This window comes from Microtus ochrogaster, unplaced genomic scaffold (genome assembly GCF_000317375.1).
Source record: "Microtus ochrogaster isolate Prairie Vole_2 unplaced genomic scaffold, MicOch1.0 UNK6, whole genome shotgun sequence".
Classification (NCBI taxonomy): Eukaryota; Metazoa; Chordata; class Mammalia; order Rodentia; family Cricetidae; genus Microtus; species Microtus ochrogaster.
The window spans coordinates 11,872,590-11,898,500 of NW_004949104.1; the positions used below are offsets into that span (position 1 = coordinate 11,872,590).

The 25,911-nt window shown below is 40.9% G+C and overlaps 1 protein-coding gene across 3 annotated transcripts in view; it reads right to left on the reverse strand.

Annotated features, from left to right (window-relative positions):
- Positions 1 to 25,911, reverse strand: part of Nf2 (neurofibromin 2) — a 96,370-nt gene that overhangs the window by 38,437 nt on the left and 32,022 nt on the right. For all 3 annotated transcript variants that reach the window (XM_005366144.2, XM_005366145.2, XM_026788715.1), the window contains exons 2-7: positions 20,643 to 20,768; positions 18,647 to 18,769; positions 16,331 to 16,414; positions 7,290 to 7,358; positions 5,224 to 5,306; positions 2,233 to 2,308 (exon numbers count right to left, since the gene is read on the reverse strand). In XM_005366144.2, the coding sequence (XP_005366201.1) occupies positions 2,233 to 2,308; positions 5,224 to 5,306; positions 7,290 to 7,358; positions 16,331 to 16,414; positions 18,647 to 18,769; positions 20,643 to 20,768 (561 nt within the window). The remainder of the gene's footprint in view (positions 1 to 2,232; positions 2,309 to 5,223; positions 5,307 to 7,289; positions 7,359 to 16,330; positions 16,415 to 18,646; positions 18,770 to 20,642; positions 20,769 to 25,911) is intronic.

Here is a 25,911-nt window from a genome sequence, read left to right on the forward strand (position 1 = left end):
TTATCTTTCCTAATGATAGAATTTAAGATCTCTAACATAAAACTACTAAAATATCTTTAACTTTGTCTATTGTTCAACATAAAAAACAAACAAAAAGTAGTTCATGCTCATCTGATTCATGTAGAAATATCCCTATGAAGAAGCAGCAGCTGGTTTGGAGACTGCTGAGTAGCTTAGTGAGTCAAACTGCTTACTGCCACACCTGATGACCTGAGTTTGACCCCCCAGAACCCACATGGTAAAAGAAAACTCTAGCATATGATCCTCTGCTCATCACCAGGAATAAAGAAACAAATGAAAAAATATATATATATATAATTTTTTTCTTCTAAGTAAAATAAATTTATAAGGAACATTAGTGTTTTTTTGGCTTTTGTTTGTTTTGTTTTATTTTATTTTTGAGATGGGTTGTTTCTCTGTGTTGCTCTGGCTGTCCTGTAACTCACTCTGTAGACCAGGCTGGCCTCAGACTCAGAGATCCATCTACCTTTACCTTCCGAATGCTGGGATTAAAGGTGTTCACTATCACTGCCTAGCCTAAGAGGGTTTTGTTTTTTTGTTCTTGTTTTTTTCGAGACAGGGTTTCTCTGTAGTTTTGGAGCCTGTCCTGGAACTTGCTCTGTCGAATAGGCTGGCCTCAAACTCACGGAGATCCACCTGCCTCTGCCTCCAAAGTGCTAGGATTAAAGGCATGTGCCATCACTGCCCAGCCCTAAGAGGTTTTTAAGGACTGCAAAATGTTTTTTCTTCCTTTCTTCTCTTCTTTCTTTCTTTTTTAAATACAATTAATAGTGGTGGTAGGTAACGGAAGTTAGGAGGGTTGACAAAACCACAGAAACCTACTAAATTGGCCTAATCTCAAAGAAGTGAATGTTATGTAGAAATGAATGAATCTTTTAATTATTTAATATTTATTTACTTATATATGTTGAGTCTGTGCATGCATGTTTATGCATAAAGCTACTCAGCACACATGTGAAGCTCTTAGGACAATGTACAGGAATCAGTTCTCTGCTTTGACCATGTAGATTCCATGGACTGAAGTCAGGATATCAGGCCAGGCAGCAAGTGCCTCATCTACTACTCATGAAACATTAGAAACAACCTTCTACATTCTTTTTTATTTTTTTAAGATTTGTTCTTCTTCTTATTTTTAGTTACATATTTATATGTCTGTGCACATAACTGCAGGTGCCCTTGGAGGCCAGAGGCATCAAATTCACTCTGGAATTGAAGTTTCAGGCAATGTGAGCCTCCCAAACTGGGAGCTGGTAACTGAACTCAGGTCCTGATGCAAAAGCAGTATGTGCTCTCAACTACAGAGCCATCGTTCCAGCCCCTGCAACCTTCTGCATTCCTATAAATACCTTTTTAGGTACCTGCTTATTATAGCAGAACATTTCAGTGTGCCCTGTTTTGTTTTTTATGCAATGAAATCCACAAAACCTGTATTTAGAAAACAAATTAAGTAGAAAGCTATACTGGAGATGTGCTTAATTCCATTTACTCCAAGTTAACATAAAGATGTAGGAACCTGAAAAAGGAAAGCAAAGATTAACTGGAATCAGAGAGGCAGAAGATGACTGTAGGTGATCTACTCATCTGTGGCCATCTTAACAACCACTCATCCACCAGGGAAGGAAAGCTTGGGTATACAGCATGGACTCTGTTGGAAGAAGCCATGGATAGATACACTGCAACCAGAAAAATCCCACAACAGGAGAAATGCATACTCTAGGGCCACATCTGAGCAGAACACAAATGCCTTTCTCTGCAGAAGCACTGGTTCCCAGAGGCCTGGGGACCATTAATGGTCTGAACAGAAAACTAATTAGCCTCATAGTGAGAATAAGAGTTCCACCCAAACAAACCAGGAATCTGTAAGAGCAACCTTACTTTCCGTGGGCCCCAGAAAAAGATACTATTTCCAGGTGCTCCTTGGATCTCACAAGAGGCCAGAATTATCAAATATTACATGGTCAGCATTCCAACAAGTTTCGCTGAAGAGAACCAGGTACATTCCCAGAATGTACCACTGGCAATTACCTCTGATCTAATTTGAAGTCCCCAAATAAAAGAGGAGGCTCTAGATCCCTGTCTTTCTCTTTTCTTCTTTACCCCTGAACCATAAAAGACTCTAACTACCCTGGAATGAGGAAGCAACCCACTGGGCTATGTGGCCCTGGCTCAGTCTATCTGGTAACCAGGAAACTTGGGGAGGAGTCAACAAACCCGGATTGCAAAGTAGTTCACCCCATACATCTCCAGGTCCTGCGCTATCTTCAAATACTCCATTTCAGCTTCATCCCTGTAAGAAGAATGGAAGAACACGGTCACTGGGCTAAATGACAAGGGTGGAGGACAGACACTCGCCAAGCCAAGTATTCTCAGCATGCTTATCCTATGGATTTACGACACCTGCAGAAGATAGGAGACAGACCAGACACCAGCAGAGCTTTTCCCAATCCAGAGTCTATTAAACACAAGCAGCAGAATTTCCCATCCCCGTGAAAATAAGAAAACAGACTCATTACACTGTCTCTTGGCTTCAATTTCACACTCTGCCCTTGGTAAATAGTGGCATCTGTCTCAAGTGATTAAAAAAAAAAAAAAAAAGAATGTGGGGGTTGGGAGCGTAGCTTAGTGGTACAGCACTCACTTAGCACGTGTACAGCTGAGTTTCATCCCTTGCAATAGTAAAAAGAAAAACCAAAACCATGGTGCGTTATTTTCAACCTGAGATGAATTATTTAAGCTGTTGCCTTATCTCTGTGCACTTTCTTAACCCAGAGGTTTTAGGAGTGAACAAGTTTTTCTACATACTATGGCAGCTTCTACTTTCCTGACTTTGTCTCTTGGGGTTAAGAGACAAAGGGGTTACTGTTGAAGGTTAAGGCAAGAACTATCTGAGCCATGAAACCCAGGACAGTGGATGAATATTTTGTGTTATAACTCAAACTTAAAGCAAGCTCTGAAGCAGCAGTGACTTGCAGAAAACTCCCCAATAGTTAAATGTATTGAAGTAATTCAACTCAAGCTTCCCTATGACCTTGTCCTTGTCCTTCTCTCTCTCATCTCAAAATGCTCTCAGATGGATTTTAAAAATTCACCCTGAGAGAACGCCAAGTGTTGGCAAGTAGGTGGAAGAACCAGAAATCACACACACTGCTGATGTAAATTGATTCAATTACTTTGGGAAACTATTCAACATTACCTATAACAGCAAAAACCAAGAAACAACCCAACAACTCAAGAGTCCTTCAACAGTAGAATGGATAAATAATCTGTTATACTAATATACTGGAATTCTGCACAGCCATGAAAATGGGAAAATTATTGCTACATGCCATGTACTCAAATCTCACATGATGATCTTGGGGAAAAAAACCACTTAATATAGAAATTGGTGCATTTATCTAAAGTTTACAATGGATGATGGTGCAGCTCAGTGATAGAATGGTCAGCTGCCCAGCATATGAGAGACCTTGTACTCGATCTCTCAGCACTACAGACTCGTAATATAACAATGGTAAATTAAAAAAAAAAATCAATGGGCAACACCAGTCTATGGGAACACTAATTAGAAATTGGGAAACTGAATTAGATGTGATGGCACAAGCCTTTAATTTCAACACTGAGTAGAGGCAGGTGGACTTCTGTGAGTGTTGGCCAGCCTGAAATACATAGCAAGTTCCAGGACTGCAAGAGCTACAAAGTAAGACTTTGACCATTTAAAAAAAAAAAAGAAAAGAAACTGGAAAACTAGTTATCTCTGGGGAGAAAGTCATGGGCTATTTCTTATCTTTTTGTGATAAATGATCAAACAGTATACTTATGATCTGTCCATTTTGTGGGTATAAACAAAAGAGATACCTCAGTAGTTAAGAGCATTGTCTACTCTTCCAGGGGACCCACGTTTAATTCGTAGCACCCATAGTGCCCCCAAGCCATCTGTAACTCCAGTTCTGGTGCCACCTTCTGGCATCCTTAGGCACCAGACATGCACACCAGGCACGGTACACTGACATACATATAGGGAAACATCCATATACACACAACAAACAAAAAATATTGTAGGAAGCTGATTTGAAGGATTAGGGTGGGGGCTAACACAAAGATGATCAACATCTAAAGCTACCAAAGGAATACTTACAACAAACTACAAATTTTTGTGTTTTAATTTTAATTTAGTAAAATTGTCGGTTGAATAAAAAATATTGAAAGAAACCTAGGGTAGTGGTAACATTTTACTAACACTGGTGATGGACATATGCCAAAAGGCACAAATTTTTATTTATTCATATTATTATTTTGTCTGTTTGTATGTTTTTCAAGACAGGGTTTTGCTGTGTTAATAGTTATGGCTATCCTGGAACTCGCTCTGTAGACCAGGCTGGTCTCAAACTCAGAGCTCCACCTGCCTCCTGAGTGCTGGGATTAAAGGTATGTGACACCCCTGGCCGATTACAATTATTTAGAAAGTAATTTAGTTTCACCTATCAAAACACAAAATGTGGGGCTGGAGAGATGGCTCAGAGGTTAAGAGCATTGCCTGCTCTTCCAAAGGTCCTGAGTTCAATTCCCAGCAACCATATGGTGGCTCACAACCATCAGTAATGGGGTCTGGTGCCCTCTTCTGGCCTGCATGCATACATGGAAGGAATGCTGTATACATAATAAATAAATAAATATTTTAAAAAAAACACAAAATGTTCATGTTCTTTGATCACTAACTCTCCTCCAAGAATCTACCCTCAAGTCTTATGCAATTATGTAACAACAGAAAATTATACATTGCAGAGTAAAAGTAAAAAGCATTCAGATATTATAAATGCCATCAATGTAGGCCTGAATATAAAAAAAAGGGCCTTTAGACAGAATGTTAAACTAAACTGGCAGTGAATGTATCAGACTTGGATATCCTGATAGGCAGAGCACAAGACCACTTTTAATTAATTAATTTATAAATTTGGTTTTCAACCCAAAGTCTTACACATTCTCGGCAAGCACTCTACTGCTGAGCTACATGCCCAGATGGTCATATGCCATTTTTATAGCACAACAAGGATGCACATGAAACTGAGGACCAACATTACTCCCAGTTCTCACTTTTCCTTTCATATACTTCAGGACTGCATTCTGTCCTACAAGCATGTCCTAGTTTTATAGTTCTTTACAGGGGGAAGGTATGAAGAAATGTAAACAAGGATGAAGCAGCTTTACCTGGCTCTGCCCCGGTGCTCCGCGTACCAAGCAGTAATTCTCTCCTCCCACATTTCCGGAGTCATCTGATATAGATTTATCACCTACCAAAAAGACAGCAAGAGAAAATCCACATGCAAAGCAAGTCTGGATATTGTTTGCCATTTTTATAATTATGGTTCATTTTTACAAAACAGCAAAGCTATTTTTAAAACGCTGCATGCAGGGAGAGTCACACACAGAGGTGGGTGTATACACAAGCACCATTCCACTGGAGGAGCAACCTGCAGGCTGCAGCATTCCTCAACCCTAACTGCACTCCTGGGCTGCCAGGGTGTTCATCTCAGGGACCACCTCTGACAGTAAAGCAGTGCTTACTTACGCGGGCCTTCAACTGCAGAGAAGCCATCAAAGGATAGGTAAAGGCAGGGAAGGGTTGGGGAAAGCCTTTATTACCCAGTGACAGATGATAAGCAGGGCTATAAGAAGGGAAACAGCCAAAGGCTGCTTCTGTGTCTAATGAGTAAGATGAACAAGAGGATTAAAAGCCCCTCCACCTCATCTTCTCCATCCCAAACAGCTCAATTCTGCACAGAGAACACAAATCTCAAGGCTCCTTTAAGTCAATGCCACTCAACCACCTTTAGAAATTGCCACACCAGAAAAATAATCTACCTGCCACACACTTCCTAGCAATTCGACATTAATTCCACAAGCTCTTGAATTTTCTCATTTTGAGACTGAATCTCACTCTGTAGTTCAAGCTGGCCTTAACCTTATGATTCTCTTGCCTCTCTCTGCCTCTTAACTACTGGGAGTTCAGGCATGAACCATATGTGCAGCAGCATCTTTTGTTTTCATATGCTTGATCAAGTGCAGTGGTATATATTACACTGTAATTCTAGTACTCGGGAGACTGAGGCAAGAGGGTAGTGAGTTCAAGAACAGCCTGGACCACAGAACAAGGGCCTATCTCAAAATATAAAAGTAGGAGCTAGAAAGAAAGCTCAGTAGGTAAAAGTGCTTGCTCTGCAAACATGTGGACTTGAGTTTGAATCCCCAGTAATATTAGGAATTGATAGCTCTTGGGAGAAGGAAAATCAATTTTCTTCAAGTAGAATGACCACACCCCAGGCAGCACACTCAGGAGTAGATGGCTAACACAAATTGGAATCCACTACTTTTAGTGGTTTCTGTTGTTGTTTAAGAGAGAGAAGAACATAAAGTTGGGTGTACAGGGAAGTGGAGGGATACAGTAGGAGGTGGAGGAGGAGAAAGAATATGATCAAAATATATTGCATAAAATTCTCAAGGAGCTGGGTGGTGGTGGTGCACACCATTAATTCCAGCACTCGGAAGGCAGAGGCAGGTGGATTTCAGTGAGTTCAAGGACAGCCTAGTCTACAAAATGAGTTCCAGGACAGCCAGGGCTGTTACATGGAAAAACCCTGTCCCAAAAAACAAAAACAAAAAATTAAAGGAATAAGCTGGGTGGTGGTGGTGGTACATGCCTTTAGTCCCTGCACTCAGGAGGCAGAAGCAGAGGAATTCTGTGAGTTCCAGAACAGCCTGATCTACAGAGCAAGTTCCAGGACAGCCAAAGCTATTACACAAAGAAACCCTGTCTTGAAACAAACAAAAAACCCTCAAAAAACAAATAAAAACATTTAAAAAAACATAAAAAGGGCAGGCATGATTGTACATACATGCCTATAACCACAGCACTGAGGGGTAGAGACAGGTAGACCTGGAATGCTCACTGCCTGGCCAGCCTAGCTTAAATGGAAGCTTCCAGCTGAGAGACCTTGTCTCATGACATAACAAAGAGAGAATAAATAGAGGAAGACACCTGAAGTTCTGCTCTGGCCTCTGCATGTGTGAAAGGGCTCATACACCTGCATATTCACAGGCATGCACAACACAACACACACTAATAAGTAAATATGCTTAACCAAGAGTCCATAGTCTTTTCAAGATTATGAACTATGTAAATGAGCTTGTTTTGTACTTCCAACACTCCTTCAAGTCATTCAGAGGCTTTCATTCAGCTACATTTGCTTTTTCCCAAAGAGAAACTGATTTCTTACCCTTTTTGGAAGCAATTCCTCTTGAGCTAAAAATCCTCGCTTATGCACAGAGGGGTCATAGTCACCGTACTGGAAGGAAAAGAAAAGAGCTCGTGTGATAGAGATTCCAAAGACTATTGTCATTTCTGAACAAGGCTCAACTCAGTTGGTCCCTCCTTCCAGTTCCAGGGAGCAATTCAATCCTGATGACAAGATTTCAACCTTGCCAGTTTGTTATCCTTGAATGAAAATACAAAGCTGATTATATCTATGAGCAGAGTTGCAAAATCCCATAAGGGATGGATGGGTGATGTGCTAATAAGAATGTGACATTTGTATGGAAATAGTCTGTTTCCTAACCCTCAAAGAAAGCAGTCATTTCCAAACATTAGCGTTGGAATGGAAACAACAAAATGCAACTGTGAAAGTTGTGATTAGCAAAGTGTGATAAGGGCTTTACCTACAAATGCCTCTAAGTGACTGGTAATTGAAGCCAATTGCTAGGTGGGACCAGGGAATACCGCAGGCAATATTTTTAGTACTTTTGCTCAAGGCTCTGAAAATTGCTTTTGGAAGATCTGCTATCAATATTCTCTGTCATTCCTACTGCACAAAGAAACAAAAGGTTAGCTGATACAGCCAAAGCTATAGAGCTGGGAACTAGTAGGACTTGCAATCTACATTTCTCCTCCAAAGGAAACAACTCAGATAGTTATTCTCTTTTTAAAAAGAGTACTCCTTTGTTTTCTAGAAAACTTAGGTCAGACCAGAGAATCATCCCAAATCAAAGAACGGGCCAGGAATGATGCTCAGTGGCACAACACTAGCCTAGCATGCATAAAGCCCTAGGTTTAAGCCCCAGGCCCAGGTATAAAAAGAGACTGTGGTTAAGCATGGTGGTGCACACCTTTAGTCCCAACCCTTGAGAGGCAGAGGCAGCTATGAGTTTGAGGTCAGTCACGGTTACATAGTGAGACATTGCCTCAAAGTAAAATAAAAATAAATATGTGAGCCGGTTGTGGTGGCGCACGCCGGTAGGATTTGCTGAAGAAGGCAGAGGCAGGAGGATCACGAGTTCGAGGCCAGCCTAGGCTACACATTTTAGAAAATAAATAAATAAATAAATGAATAAATAAATAAGTATGTGAGAGAGACAGAAATATATGCACAAAAATCTATCTCTTAGCAGTCAGCAGTCAAGGGGTTCTCTCTCTTTCACATCTACTTATTTGGGCGAGAGTACAATGCCTCAGTGCTCATGTGGAGTCAGTCCTTTCGTTCCACCATATGTAATAAATAAATAAATAAATAAATAAATAAGTATGTGAGAGAGACAGAAATATATGCACAAAATCTATCTCTTAGCAGTCAGCAGTCAAGGGGTTCTCTCTCTTTCACATCTACTTATTTGGGCGAGAGTACAATGCCTCAGTGCTCATGTGGAGTCAGTCCTTTCGTTCCACCATGTGAATTCCAGCGGTCCTGGAACTTGCTCTAGATCAGGCTGGCTTCTAACTCACAGAGATCCACCTGCCTCTGCCTCCCAAGTGCTGGGGTTAAAGGCGTGCGCCACCGCTGCCCGGCCTAAGTTTTCTTAAATGAGAGCACTGGTCCTGGAGGACCCTGAAGAGACCACTAGAGGGCTGCTACAGAGGTCTTTAAACAAGGCATTCTTTCTTAAGCCACAGCATCCTCACCTGGAAAGCGAGGAACAAACTGTAAAGAATTCTGGGGTGGTGCTGGACCCTGGTGAACGTCAGACATGAGCATTATGGCGACCTTTGCATTACTAAAGACTTCATAGAGATGACTGAAAGCCATGATAATTGTATTTGCAAGCTTTTCAACACTTGTGAACCAAATTTTAATGCAAAAGTAAGCATATATGCAAAGTTAAAGTTGTAAATTCAGGTCTCAAAAGCTTGCAAGATTAACAACCCCCATTATTAAATTATACCAAGCTCCCAGCTACTACACTGATCAAATATATTCCATCTGAGCAATGCAAAGGTGGTGAAGATTCTGCTGAAAGAGCTTCTTCACTGAACTAACTCCACTCACAACATCAAAGCTACCTTGATGTCTATTTAAACGTCTATTTAAAAAACAAAGGGGAAAAATGCTGGTGTTGTGGCAGTAAATATAAAAGAAAGCCATACCACACTACAGATGGAAATAACTATTCCTCATTTTTTATGTAACAAAAGCATTATGATAAGATCGAGGTGAATTTACTGTGAAAGTAAGAAAGGTGAAGTCTCAAAGCTCTGAAGCTTTGTGGGTCTGTTTGTAATCTTATATTCATCATTTGGTAATCCTATATCAAAGAAAACCCCTAAATTGCCTAAATTTCAGAGCCTACAAAACCTGTTTTATTTATTTATTTATTTATTTATTTATTTATTTATTTATTTTGGTTTTTCGAGACAGGGTTTCTCTGTGGTTTTGGAGCCTGTCCTGGAACTAGCTCTTGTAGACCAGGCTGGTCTCGAACTCACAGAGATCCACCTGCCTCTCAAAACCTGTTTTTATGCTGCCCCTTATAAACATCTTAAATTTAAATGCAAGAAAGGGAAGATTGGGGATGTAGATCAGTGATGTAGCTTAGCATGTAACAGATCCATGTTAAATTTTTAGAATTAAAACAAACCAAGCAAATATCATCACTTTGAAGAACTGACAATTAAGATAAAATTTTTGGGGTTGGAGACATGGCTTAGTAGTTAAGAGCACTTGCTGTTCTTGTAGAAGACCTGGGTTTGATTCTTAGCATCCATATAGTGAATGATAACCATCTATAACTCCAGTTTCAGGATATCTGATGTCCTCTTCTGGTCTCCTTGGCAATTGCATGCACATGATACATAGACATACATGCAGGTAAAACACCCATACACATAAAAATAACTAATTAAAAAAATTTTCAGCCGGGCAGTGGTGGCTCATGCCTTTAATTCCAGCACTCTGGAGGCAGAGGCAGGCGGACCTCTGTGAGTTTGAGGCCAGTCTGGTCTACAAGAGCTAGTGCCAGGACAGGTTTCAAAGCTACACAGAGAAATCCTGCCTCGAAAACCAAAATAATAATAATAATAATATTTTTTCTTGGGTTTGTGATATAGCTCAGCGGTTAAATTTTTGCTGCTGAGTCTAATGATCTAAGTTCTATCCCAGGAACCCATGATGGAAGGAGAGAAATAACTCGTGGAAGTTGTCCTCTGACCTCTACACCCATGTCACAACCCATCACAACCTCACCCCTGCCAAATGAAAAAAAAATGTAATTTTTAATTATTGAAAAAACAAACAAAAAACAAAAACCATCGTGCGTTTGTGAGATGCCTCAGCAGGTAAATGTGCCTTTGTTGAGTCTGACGACCTGAGTTCAATTCCCAGGACCTACATGATGCAGGGGAGAGAACCGACTCTTCTAAGTAGTCCTCTGACTTCCACATGCGCTATGGCAGGCACACACACAATAATACATAAATATCTAATTAATTCTTTTAAAATATCAACTTCCCAGTGGTAGCATACACCTTTAATCCAAGGACTTGGAAGGAAGGGGCAGGCAGATCTCTGAATTTAAAGTCTACAGGGCAAGTTCCAGGACTGTCATGGCTACACAGGAACCCTGTTTCAAAATCAAAAATCAAAAACAACAAAAACAAAATAATTGCTCTTTGCTGCTTTGGGCTGGGAGTAGAGCTCAGTGGCAAAGTGCTTACTGACCTGAGTCTGACCTCCAATACTACAATGTCAAAGAACTCACCATTTATTTACACAATTCTCTCTCTCTCTCTCTCTCTCTCTCTCTCCTATTTTCAGGAGGCTAGGTGTGTGGGTATCTCCTATGTTGCCCAGGCTAGCCTCAAACTCTTGGGTTTGAGCAATTCTCCTGCCTCAGACTCCCAAGGAGCTAGGGACAAGTCATCTGAAAAGCCTAAGCTAAAAGAAGTCTCTTTCTGGGTATTGATTTCCTCTCTGTATGCAATGGAAAAAATCAGACCAAATGTTCTAAATGGGTTCTAATAAACAAAGTTTGACATTTATTTTTCTTAATCTCTCTCTCTCCCTCCCCCCTTTCTTTCTTTTTCTTTGAAACATGGTTTCTCTGTGTAACCCTGGCTGTCCTAGAGCTCGCTATGTAGACCAGGCTGGCTTCAAACTCCTGAGTGCTGGGATTGAAGGCATGTGCCACCATTCTCAGTTTATATATTTTCTCTTCTTTTCTTTGTAACCATCTGTGTAAAATATCTATTACATATAGTCACTAAATTCCATATGAATCAAGGATATAAACCTATAAACAAAAATCCATAAAAGTACCAGACAGGAGAGGGTGGGAACAATAGTGGTTGATGAAATCATTCTCAAGACTAGCAGACAAAGGTTGCTATCACCATAGATGAGCTCCTATAAATCAATAAGACAAAGACAAGAACATAGCAGAAAAGGGGCAAGTCATAAACAGTCACTGCAGAGTTAAAAAGAACAAATGGCCAGCTAACCCGAGATGCTTAGTCCCATTGCAAATCAATACATTTAAAAAAAAAAAAAAAAAAACAAGGGCGGTGGTGGCGCACGCCTTTAATCCCAGCACTCGGGAGGCAGAGGCAGGCGGATCTCTGTGAGTTCGAGACCAGCCTGGTCTACAGAGCTAGTTCCAGGACAGGCTCCAAAGCCACAGAGAAACCCTGTCTCGAAAAAACCAAAAAATAAAAAAATAAAAAAACAAAACCCACTGTTTTTCTGAAACAGGACAGCGAAACTTCAGAAGACTGATCATATCCATTGTTGTGAAGGATGTACAAAAGCAGGTGTTCTCACATGCTGCTGCTGTAAGTTAGATCAGAACATACTTTTAAAGGCATTATTTTTGAGACAAGGTCTCTGTATGTAGACCTGGCAGACCTGGAACTGGTCAAATGCTGGCCTCAACACTCACAGAGATTCTCCTGCCTCTGCTTCCCAAGTGCTGGGATTAAGGTACGCAACAAAAAGCCTGGGCAGACTTATTTATTTTTAATTTATGTGTATGCGTGTGAGCCTTTGTGTGTGAGTATATGTGTACCACATGTGTGCAGGAGCCCTCAGAGACCAGAGGAGGGAACTGAATGCCCCAGAACTGGAGTTACAGGTTTGTAAACTGCTGAGAAGCAGATGCAGGTCTGATTCAAGAACAGTAGTAATAAGCACTCTTAGTTGTTGAGCCATCTCTCCAGTTCCATCTCACACTATTCTTTTCTCCCTTCTGAAAGAGCCTACAGGCAGCACAAAGTTTCATGAATGATACCTTATTCTCTCCTAGTAATTTTCAGCACAAACATATTTCAGAAAGAAAGAAAAACACACTTGAAACACTAAATTGTCCATATAAAATCAACACGTGGCTTAAAAACTGCAAGATGGTTTTGCTTGTCATGTGACTGATCTATTCTTTTCATTCTAGCATAACTCAAACAAGAACCAAGAAATATGGTTCTTGTTGACTGAACCATGTGATTAATATTTGTATTTATATTTTGAAGTTAATTGTTTCTTTATGCTTTGGGATTAAGTGTGTCTCTATCATCCCAACAGCTGAAATACTGTAATGAATACATTTGCACACAATTATGTTCCATGTGTTAATGAGCTCAGTTTCACTTCTCCGTATTTCTAGAATTTCTTTCTGTTTCAAAATGGCTAGGAAGAAAACAAACTGTACATAATGGAAGGAACAAGTATGGATTACCTAAAAGTGTATTTATTTGAAAATGACATGATAGTATACATTATGACCCTAAAAATTCCACCAGGAAACTCCTACTGACAAAAACTTTTATTCAAGTAGTTGAATACAATGTTAACCCACAACCAAGAAAGAAATCAGTAAAATGACAGCTTTTGCAGTAGCCACAAATCATGTAAAATATCCTGGTGTAACTCTAACCAAACAAGTGAAATATTTACATCATAAAAACTTAAAAACTTAAGACATTTAAGAAGGTATCAGTGATGCCGGGCAGTGGTGGTGCACACCTCTAATCCCAGCACTTGGGAGGCAGAGGCAGGCAGATCACTGTGAGTTCGAGGCCAGCCTGGTCTATAAAAGCTAGTTCCAGGACAGGCTCCAAAACTACAGAGAAACCCTGTCTCAAAACACCAAAAAAAAAAAAAAAAAAAAAAGCATCAGTAAATAGGAAGATCTACTTTCTACTTATGAATTGGTAAAATTAATATTAATAATGAGCATCCTACCATCAAGTTGTTTTTGTTTGCTTATATTTTAAGTGCATTGGTACTTTGCCTTCATGTATGTCTGTGTGAAGGGGTAAGATCCCCTGGAGTTAGAGCTACAGATAATGGTGAGCTGTGTGTGGATGCTGGGGATTGACCATGGGTCCTCTGTAAGAGCAGACAATGCTTTTACCCACTGAGCATCTCTCCAGCCCCAGTGTTCATCTTGTAAATGAAACTAGAATTTAGTGAAAGTTAATGTTTGACCTCCACAAACTTCACTAGACAGTGAAGGGGCAGGAACAAAGTGCTGGGTCAGGCAGCCTGGACACCTGGGTTTCCAGCCTGGCTCTACCCTTCATCCCACTGTTTCAATCTTCACGAAGAGGCATGTATGGTAAAGCACTTGCCTCACGTGTTGGGCTTTGGGTTTTGTCCCCTGTACCATGAAAACAAAACACAACAAAACAAGTGGCTTGTACATTTCATAAGTATAGAAATAACATAAAAGCATTTTGACCCTGAACAAACCATTCATCTTTTTTGTTTGTTTTGTTTTTCTTCAAGACGGGTTTCTCTGTGTAGCCCTGGCCTGTCCTGGAACTCACTATTATAGTCCAGGCTGGCCTTGAACTTACAGAGATCCTCCTGCCTCTGCCTCCCAAGTGGTGGGATTAAAGGCGTGTACCACTACGCCCAGCTCATTCATCTTTTCTAACCTTTAATCCTGTCAGCTTTGGCTTCCAAAAAATACTACATGGGATATCTTGTGAAATAGTCTGCTGAGCACTTTGATAAACATTATAGATAAGGCTCATTCTACATATGTGCTCACTATTAACCAGTAGTCTGAGAAGCTGGTAACATGGTTTCCTGAATGCAAACAGGGCCTCACTCTACAGCCCTTGCTGGCCTGGAACTCACAGGGTTCTGGCTGCCCTATCTAGTATTTTTTTTTTAAATGTCAGTATTTTTTAATAATAAAAAATCAACATATACATCATGGCAAACAGCAATGATCTTAGACACTAGGGTCAATTTTTTTCTTATTTGTGTATTCTCTAATGAAGAGCAGAGGGTACTTTATGTTACTTTTAAAGAGATTGGAAGGTGGCTGACTGAGAACTTTACTGACCTTCCTGTCTAGTATTAAACGTGTGCACTACCACACCCAGCCTGAATACAGACTTTAAAAGCTAGAAATTACCTGTATTTGTAAGATTTCTAAATTTAACACCGGAAAAAATAGTTCGAGCACCTACCTCCATATGAACCACATATGTTGTCTGTGAATCACTTTCATCTCCAAATTGTCAGAAGCCAAATAAGTAGGGCTTTCCTGCGGTGAAATCTGTTCAAGCAAACATCTGCTTGTTCCTTGAAAACGATCCCACCCCTCTGCTCCCAAATAAGTGGCCTTTGAATTTGTGACCCAAAACCCATAGCCTTTGAGACTGAGGTAATATCCCTGAGAGTTTGGTTGGGTTTCAAATAGGAGAAAACATGCAAAAAAGGAGCTCAACTATGAGCCAAGTACATGGATTTAAGGAAAGTAATGATGACTGCTTTGTCACTGTTAGGACTGAAAGGATACATTTTTCCTGTTACTAATATTCTTGATCAAAGCATAAAAGGAGCATATGCTTTACTTGAACCACAGCCCATTTTCTGTTTTCTCAATTATTCCTTTTTCAAGGAAGGTATAAAATATAACTCTAAAGCCATAGATTCTGTCTCTAGCTTCACCCATGAAGCTACCAAAGACCTTGGAGAATCACTGAGGGCAGAACTTGCTGTAGTGCCTGCATGGGACAGTTAACAAGCCTCATGTCTCAAGCCCTGTGCCTACTCAGCAGACACTAATGGGTCATCAAATGACTAAACTGACTCTGTGCTTCTATTGGCCTGACCAGCACACACACTTTGAAGCCCTTTTCCCATTACAAATGGCAAACAAAGCCGGGCGGTGGTGGCGCACGCCTTTAATCCCAGCACTCGGGAGGCAGAGGCAGGCGGATCTCTGTGAGTTCGAGACCAGCCTGGTCTAAAAGAGCTAGTTCCAGGATAGGCTCCAAAACCACAGAGAAACCCTGTCTCGAAAAACCAAAAACAAAAAAACAAAAAAAAAAAAAAAACAAATGGCAAACAAGTCATTCCTGGCTTTGATCTGAAAATGTGAGTAAGGTGGGAAACTCAAGGGTCATCAAACACTCTAGTTGGCCTTATAATGGGACAGAAACTCAGTGATGCTCCTCTCTCACCACTCCTGGTCTACTGTCTAACCGAGAATAAACGACATTAGGCTGATGAGACAGCACCAATGGGCCCAGCAGGCTCAGCAGACCCAGCTCCTAGCCACATGCACAAAGTATACTTACTGGGGCCTCACCAGGAGTGTGGCTTCTAAGAATGTATTCTCTGGAAAGATGAGTTTGGATAGAGAATCTGGGTCCTGTTCACCTAAAGGCCTCATTTGATCATAATTAGAGACCATAAATTCACTTTCCCTGACTAATAAAACGAAGCTGATGCAATGAATGTAATGAACCACATGTGCATAATGAGATTACATAGAGAATCCATCTTTTTGAATGAATTCACTTAGAATGAATTGTAAGTCATTAGAATGATATGCTTGTCACTTGTATACACAATATACATATATACAAAATATGCAGAAGTTATGGCAGCAACAGTAGATACCCAACTCTCATGACATCTCATTTTCAGGGGCAAGTTGTTCTGAAGTCTCCAAAATTTAAAAAAAAAAAAATGGAAAATTGGAGCCATGCTGTGGCATGTTAATGCTGAGGAAGAATACATTTTTCTTTCTTTGGACCCACCTTGGCCTGGACAGCATAGGAAGCCAAGAGCACTGAAGCCTCAGGAGGGCAGTAGATCTTTTCATCCAAAATCTGTTTCTTCACCTGAAAGGGGCAGAGAGAGAGAGAGAGAGAGAGAGAGAGAGAGACAGAGAGAGAGAGAGAGAGAGAGAGACAGAGAGAGAGAAGGGGAAGGGGAGGAGACCATGAGATGGCATGTTTGGAAGACAGCAGTCCGCCTGGTCACAGCGGATGGCTGCAGGTATTCTAAACGAGGACTGCCAAAGCAGCCTATTAATGATTTTCTGACAAAGGAGACTTTTTTTTTAAAGTGTCGCAGACCAGTTGAGAGTTCAGCCTCTAAGAAGTTGCCAGTAAGCTTGCTGCACAAAAGCCCTCATCTCTTCTCCTCAGAGTCAAGGCTGGAGAGTAAAGACGATCTGCTTGACTACAGCAGAGACTGATGGGGGCTATGGCTAAGGGTGGCTGCACTCTGTCTCAGTCTTGGGCCCTGTGGAGCACACACAGTCCTAGAAGAGATGGAAGCTACTTTCAAATCTTCATACAAGACAAAAGGCATCAAGGCCACTGAATTATGACTGTAGAAAAAAGTCATCTCTTTCAATGTGCTGCTCTAAGGAAAAAGGAAGCAATAAAATTTGATCGATTCAACTTTTAAGTACACATGAGGTTCAGGAAATATAATTCCTAAGCCATAATATTGAATTAACATATCTCACTGCACCTAACTCCGTACAGTGGTGCAGTGTATGATGTTCCAGACACAAGGACAAGAGAGCCACATGAAGTGGGGGTACATTAAGGAAAGCCAACTCTTTTCACAGATTCCTATATTAGTAGACGTTGCCTTGCTTACTCACAAAAACAATCTAACATCTCAGTATGAAGGAAAATCAAGCAAAAGTCACAGGAGGCCAGGTGCTGCCTCAAGTACTCACAGGAAAGTCATTCCTATAATACTAAGGTAGTCTGGTCTCATGTAGCTTAAGGTGGTCTTAAGCTCTCTATGTAACTGAAGATGACCCTAAATTTCTGATCCTCCTGTGGATTACAAAAGTTCGCTATGCTCAAGGCTTCATGAATACAAGGCAAGCATTCTATAGAGCTATATTCCCAACCCCAAAGAAACTTCATGTGGCTTTATTCACACATACAGTTCTCCCCAGGTTTTAAACTACATGAAAATAAAAGCTGAGATGTTCTAAAGCAGTGAAACCTTCAGAACTCCTAGTATCTTTACAAAAGATAAAAAAGAAACCAAAATACAAAAAATCTGAAAGGGCTACCTTTTGACCTAAAACACACATGCATGCATGTATGCACGAAACTCCTTTGTAAAAGAAACTAGTTAGCCAGGCATGGAGCACACATTCCAGCATTCTAGAGGCTGAGGCATGAGCCTTAGCTATGGAGTGAGATCCTCTTAACAACACACAAAACACAACACAGCATTATACAGAGAGTAATGTCACAGTTCACAATCTATATTCTGAACACAACACAGAGGCTCCATATTACAAGGCTTGTGTGAAGAATCCCAGGTGTACTTCTGGGAAGTCAATGCATTTAATACCCTGTTACAATCTGTCACATCACAGACAGTGGGCTACCTTGGGGCACATAAGCAATTTCAGCATCAATCATCACAGATAGCCATAAAACTGAGGAGGCTTTCTGACAAAGTTAAGGTTTCCATCCTTAAATAAGGAACTCCCTGTGTCCCTAGATGGTCAATTTGTAATTCTGAAACACCCAATTTCTTCAGTTTGGTTGAAGAATTATTTAAGAATACCAACTGTATATTCAACGAGCCTATCTTTAAGGGGCCTGCAATCCAGTGAAGGAGGAAATGACAATATACACCCAGAGTAGCACAGAGCATGCTGTCTGAAATGCCTTAGGCAAGGGTCAGACCAGAGTCACTGCCATTCAGAAGAACTGCCTTGGTGTCGGCAGTTAGAGGAACTAAGCTAAGCCTCTGAAGCTTTTCTTTATAACCTCAGAGTGCTTTCAAGTTAGCTAGAAGAAACTGGGCTCCATGGTCATAGAGGTTTATAACCTGCTTCTGTCTGTGCTGCATCATCACACCTCTGCAATTCCATCTGACACCAATTCTCATCACTCAGGGAAAGTTCTATTCTGAAGATTTTTCTTTTTCCATTACTGAACCAAAAGGACTGACTATTTGGAGACAAAATATTTTCTGCAGTATAGAAGCATTTGTGGTCAACTCCAAGGGGTTGGCCTGGGCTGCTTCTGTAAACATACTCAAATCGATCCTCTTAGTACTGGGGGAGATAGCATGAGCCAGTGTACCTGTAAGAAAAATAAGTGTTGCGTGATCTCTTGAACTAGCTCCTCCTCAGCATTCTCAGGATAAAATTTGGCCAGGAAGTGAAAGGTAACCGGTTCTTCCTTCGAAACATCATGATCCAACACCTGCAGAATTTCAGACAAAAGACATGCTGTGCTGGCTCCTCTTCTTCACGTACTGTTATCAGAGTATGCTTTGCAGGGAAGGTATGAAATCCTTTCCCTTGTTACAAGCATCCCATTTCCCAAAGGTTGTATTTCTACAATTGGAAGGATTCACAGAGCCATCCATAGCAAGAGATAATTTCTACTTCGCATAGGGGGTTCTGAATCAAACAATCAATAAACTCAAGGGGTGACCAGAGCTACAGAGAGAGCAGCAGTGTCAAAGCCACAGAAAATAGCTATAAAACTAGAATGTATAACTCAAAGATCTTGGGCATTATCCTTTATGAAAGACTGAAGATGTATTCTGAAATAGTAACATCTTTCTTTATTCCTTTTTTTTTTTTTTACAGACCACTCTAATAGGTTCCCCTGGAATACAACTTAAACACAATAAACTAGATCTTTGTGACATTGTTTATATGTTATGAATACTAGAAGTAAAACATGGCCATCATGGCAATGCTTTGTTCGTGGAATCTTTCAGTGATGGTCACAAAATGCTTGCACGCAGTAAGTAAACCACTGTCTTTAATCTTCTAGCAATCTCAACACCCCCTGAAAAGACTGGACCATCTGCTCTCCAGAGTGAATTTCATTTCAGGACATAAACATGCTACCAGGCTCCATTAACATGTGTCATAATTTATTTCCTTTGAGCAGCAGGTTCTATGACTCCTGATGCCCCCAATCTAATATCCATTTGGCTAACATTCAGGTATGATTTAAAATTTACTTTGCTGAGAATCATAAAAAGACACAGAAAGCTTTGCTGTGTTTCAGAATTCTCTATATGCCTGCCTGAATTCCAGTGGAATCTCAGGGGACTCACAATAAGTCTAATCTAGTTGCCCACCTCAGCACTGGCTCTTTGTGGCACCTGGAGTTTCTAATCATTGGAACTGACCACAGAAACTGACAATGATCAAAAGTTCTAAGCATGAAGGCAATCACCACATACATGCTGTGAACACAATTTGAATATCTCACTTAACACTAGTAAGGTGAGACTTTTGCTGGTTATTACATTATGCAGGAGATAACTTCAGGGGCAATTGACAGGGGCACCATTTAGGGTCAGAATTGGACATGGAGTCACTTTGGGAATCAGAGGTCTTTTGGCCATGTTCTTCAGCTGTGTTCACTGTTAGGTAGTCAGGAAAATAGACAGGCGTGTCTTTGTGTGGATATGAGCCCATAAATGGGCAGCCTCCCTGAGCCATTTTCAAGCCACCTTCAAAATTACTAGAAACCTAGATTTCATGTGCTTAAGAAACCTCAGAGAATCCTGAGGAGGAAATGGGCATTGCTCCTTCTCCTCAGGCTCTTTATTCCTTAAGTCTTGCTAATGATTGAGTCAGTTGGGCCTTGGTGTTTTCAAAGACTTATTTAAAATAAAATAAAAAAAATGAACATGAGTCCTAGGAGAATCTCTCAAAGACATTTTATTGTTGGTTTTTTTTTTAAAGTATACAAAGGTAGTAGTAATGTTATCCATAAAACCTGACTAGTGGTTCAATAAACGGAAGGGCATAATGCCAAAAAGCAGACAGGGTAGTGACAATGGGTAGAAAAGTTGGTCAAGGTTTAGACATGGTGAATCCTGCTTGTCTGGGAGTCTTTGGAGAGCAGAAATGCCTGTAGGACTTGTTTCCTAAATATATGACTTAATATTAAAAATTGCCCTCTTCTTTACTATGTCCTTGTGATACCCCAACAATAAGCAAATGAGCTAAGTGCACGCTCAGGAAGAAACCAAACCAAACAACAACAAAAACAAAACAACTGGAAAGTACAAGCCTCTCCCACTGGTTTCATGGAGATCTAGCCCAACCTTCTTGTCCATTTTGAGCCAGGCCACAGTGTCCTTGATTGTGTACTGCAGTCCAAAAAACCAGGTTTCCCGAAGCCCCAGTGTCCGGCACACCAAATCAAACAGGTCCTTCCCTTTCCATTTCATCTGTAATATAACAAACCAACAGGGAAGGACATTGTAAGCAAAAATCATAATCAGTTCATACACAAAACTGTTCTCAGCACTCTCTACTGTCACCAAAATGGCTGATGAGCACTGAATTCCTAAATAATTTCAAAGCTTCCAACACAAAACCATGAGTGGGAAAATACCAATTAGAGCTTAATGGCTCAATTGCTGCAGAGCACACACAATACCTCCTTGGACAGTTCTGTACAGATCGCAATATCCCTGAAGCTGCGAGTTTAGCAAACCTGGTAAGTAAGCAGCCTCATTTAGGAGAGTCAAGCAGCCTAAATTAGCCCAGGAAGATGGCTAGTTTGTGAAACGCAACCTCCCTTGAGACTGGGTTTTTGTTTTGTTTTGGTTTGGTTTTTTGAGACAGAGTTTCGCTGTAGCTTTGGAGCCTGTCCTGGAACTAGCTCTTGTAGATCAGGCTGTCCTCAAACTCACAGAGATCCGCCTGCCTCTGCCTTCTGCGTGCTGGGATTAAAGGCATGTGCCACCACCGCCCGGCTTGAGTTTTTGTTTTTGTTTTAAATCATGACTCTGCCGTTTGATAAACAGTTAAGTATTCTCTTTTTAACTTAAAGACTAGTCTTACCAGGAAAAAAAAATTAAATATATGGAAATTATAACCAAAGCCACAAATTGTAGAGCAGAAGAACCATGAGAGACCAGATAGGCCAGTTTCAGGTCTCTATCAGGATGCCTGGTTGGGTCCAAGCAGAAGCAACTTGCCCACAGGCACAAAAAGCAATTCTAAATGCTCAGTGTCCAACCCATGTGATGAATATACAAATTAACTATGGCATGTTTATTCCATAGCCTCACTTTCAAAAACACTTAAATCTCTGCTAAACCATTTTATTTTTTTCTGCTATTCAATGGTGTAGGTGGATAAAGCAAGTTCAAACATCTTCATAGGAAAAGAGGAGGCAGGGCAGCTGAGTAAATGTTGCCACCTAGTGGATTTCAGTCAATTAGATTTTTCCTATATTACCTCTTAGTTACTGCTTACTGGATATTCACCCCAGTCATCCCATGTATCAAATAAACATTCAAATAAACACTTGAATACAGCTATGATCATATTAAAAATATGCAAGAGCAATCCTGAGATGCGAATGTAAAGGAATAATAAGATCACCTGACTACAGAAGTATCTGCTCTTCTCCCATCCCCACCAGGAAACCTCTATCCTCCTGGGAGACAGCTCAGTAAAATGCTTGTCACTTAAGCCTGAGAACCTGAGTTGGAACCCAGTACTCGTGTAAAAAGCTGGATGTGAGCCTAGCGGTGGCAACATATGCCTTTAATCCTAGCATTCAGGAGGCAGATCTCTGTAAACTTGAGACCAGCCTGGTCTACAGAATGAGTTCCAAGACAGCCTGGGTTACACAGTGAAACCCTCTTGAAACACCCCCACACAAAAAAAGTTGGTTGTGGTGGCCCATGCTTGTAATCTCGGGGGTGGGGGTGCCAACCAGCCTAATAAAGGAACCCAGGTCCCACTGAGCATAAAGCTTAAAAAAAAAAAAAAAGAGCCAGCAATGGTGGTGCAGTTCTTTAATCCCAGCAATGGTGGTGCAGTTCTTTAATCCCAGCACTTAAGAAGCAGAGGCAGGAGGATCTCCAAGTTCAAGGCAAGCCTGGTCTACAGAGCAAGTTCCAGAACAATCAGGACTACATAGAGAAACTCTGTCTCCCTCCACCCACACACCATGGCATTCACATCACACACACACCCAATAGGTAACATGAACAAGGTGAATGGCTCCTGAGGAACCAGAGGCCGACCTCAATGGTTGATCTCAATGTTTGTGTCGGGTATGTGAAATGAATATGTGGAGCTATATGGCTCTGGGGACCAAACTCTTGTAGACAGGCTTGTACAGTAAGTGTTTTTACCAACTAGCCATCTTGCCCATCCCTTTACCATTCCCCCCACACCAAGTGCTAGGGATCAAACTCAGGATCTTGCGCTTCTTAGGCAAGTATGCTACTACTGAACCATACTCCCAGCTTTAATAGATGTGAATGTAGAGTCTTCTTCCAGTACTCAACAGGAAAAGCCAACTCTCTGTGTGTTTTCAGCCAGAGTCAGCAACCCAAATGGTTGGACACCAAGATCACAGCACACAAGTGGCATATTGGCTTTGGTCCTTTACCAAGCAAGGCATTTCTCCTATCTGTCCTGCAACCTTGGCCCAAAACCCTCTCTGACAATAATCAGGTTCCTTGAATACTACAAAGATGGAAATCTTAAGATTTTTGAGTAGGAAAAAAGGTTTCATTTTATTATTATTATTTATTTATTTTTGTGGTTTTTCGAGACAGAGTTTTTTTGTAGCTTTGGAGCCTGTCCTGGAACTAGCTCTTGCAGATGAGGCTGGCCTCGAACTCACAAAGATCTGCCTGCCTCTGCTTCCTGAGTGCTGGGATTAAAGGTGTGCACTGCCACCACCACCCAGCTCAGTTTTATTTTTAAAATATAATTACTTTCCCCCTTCTATAAGGCTGGATAATAGACACACCCATTTGACAACTGGACGGAGAGTTTTTTAATTCTTTGAATATCTTAATTCCTACAGGCAGACTTAACTGAAGAAATGTTATTTTGGAGAACTGGAAGCTTCAGGATGCTGATTATCGTCTTGTCTCTATTTTAAGCAGCACACAGTATATAAATTATAAATGCCTACCTTGCCACAAGATAATGTGCCACTAAAGAACAGGCATTAACTCCGGGAAGTTAAACACCCAAGGGCCAAGACGATCAGGATATCACTCCCAATTCACCATAACTCACTGGCACCGCAAGGCCTAGCCTTGGCTGTCAGAAAGCAGGGTGAGTAGAGCCCTGGAAGGAAAGTGAACTTCCATACTGGAGAACTGAAAATCTCAACGTAATTCAACCCCTTCCAATTCTTTCTTTTTAAAATGCGGGTCTATTTTTTTTTTTTTGTTAAATGCAAAAGGACAATGTCATTGCCCTATGGAGCTTGCAATAAAGTGAGGAGACAATTCTCCAAATAATCCAGAATGCCCTACTTACATTATTTTCCCTACTTTTATCTTAACATTGGTGCAATGAACACTGGCCTGTTTTTTCATGGTGATCCAAAGGAGGCAAACCCCTTATCTCACAAAAAGCCTTTTCCAGCTCTGTGATCATCAAATCTTTTTGCCCCTACCTTGGCCAGTAATGACCAATACTGAAACAGAACCCCTTCTGAGAAGAGTCACACACAGCTCATTCACAGCTCTGTGTGAACAGAGCCTGTTTTCCAACAAGTACTGTAGAGCATACCCAAGTGTCACACACTGAGGCTACACAATGGCAAAAGCAGGGTGTCTGTAGGAGAAAAAGGCAAGAACTCAGGTCAGAGGAGAATTGAAGAACAAGTGAGGGTTCAATGATGAAGGGAAGTAACACTATTTTAAAAACAAAACAAAAAAGAAAAGAAAAAAAAACAAAACAAAAGACCATGATCATTACAGGGAACTGCAAATCTATGTGATGGGACTGAAACTCTCAGGCAACCTCAGGAGTGGGGATGGTGGCAATGACACTTGATGCTGGAGTAGGTGTCTCGCCTCAAAGAACAACCTCAGGCTTTGGGGGTTCCTCTGATTTATGCCAACAGGCTGAAGAATAAGCTGCAGGGAAGGAACAGTTGCAGGATGGACAAGAACACAGAGCAGGTGACCCCCTCCTGTCATCAAGAAGGCAAAGAGAGAGAAAGAGGCTGAGAAGCAGAAGGAGGCAATCCCAGAACCAACACTTGAATAGGCTAGAAGGAGAAAAACTCCAGGACACCTACCTGCATTTCCAGCTGGAGCACCTGGTATCCCACTGAAGGAGCGAAGGAATACAGAAAAAGCAGCAAGTTTGGGGGGAAAAGATGAACATTAAGTTTTAGACAAGACGCCGGGCGGTGGTGGCGCACGCCTGTAATCCCAGCACTCGGGAGGCAGAAGCAGGCGGATCTCTGTGAGTTCGAGACCAGCCTGGTCTACCAAGGGAGTTCCAGGACAGGCTCGAAAGCTACAGAGAAACCCTGTCTCGAAAAACCAAAAAAAAAAAAAAAAAGTTTTAGACAAGATTAGTTAAACTAAAGAAAGCAAGTGATCTGGTGGTTATGTGCCTTTAATTCCAGCTATCAGGAGGCAGAGGCAGGCAGATCTCTGTGAGTTCAAGACCAGCCTGGTCTAAATAGTAAATTCCAGGTCAACCAAGTATACCCTATCTCAAAAAAAAAAAAAAAAAGGAAAAGAAAAGAAAAGAAAAAAAAGGAAGGAAGCAAAGTAGAGATGTCCTAAATATATTTAAGATAGATAGATATAGATATGATAAATCTCTCTCTGAGCTGAAGAGCTAGTTTCAGCTGCACTGCCACAAAGCCTAAGAACCAATGTTTCTTCTCTGAGATCCACATGGTAGGAGAGAGCTGACACCAGAACAGGCAATGGATCATCCTCTGACCTTTGTATATGTGCCCCCAATACAGACACAAAGTAAATAATTTTAAATATTTTTTTTAAAAAAACTTAAAGACCGGGGCTGGAGAGATGGCTCAGCGGTTAAGAGCATTGTCTGCTCTTCCAAAGCTGAGTTCAATTCCCAGCAACCACATGGTGGTTCACAACAATCTGTAATAAGGTGTGGTGCCCTCTTCTGGCCTGCAGGCATATATACAGGCAGAATATTGTATACATAATAAATAAATAAATATTTTTGAAAAAGAACTTAAAGACCTTCATTTATAAAATAAAACATCAGGAAGATTCGTTGAGCCCAGGAGTCTAAGATAACCTTGCATAATACAGTGGGGCCTCATTTCAAAACAAAAGAAAACGTTTTACCTTTGTCTTTAAGCAATTAGTAAGGTTTTTGGCCAGACATGTTGTCTTACACCTGGATTCTTAGCACTTAAGAAAGACTGAGGCAGGAGCTTTGGCTATATGGAGAGATTCAAAAAACAAACAAACAAACAAACAAAACAAAACGCAGTCAAACAAAAAGACCAAGAAGTTCTGTTTGGTTAAATTTAATCTCCATGTTACCTGTAAAAGGTTGTACTTTCAAAACTCAAATCCAAATGGATCAAAGACTTCAACATAA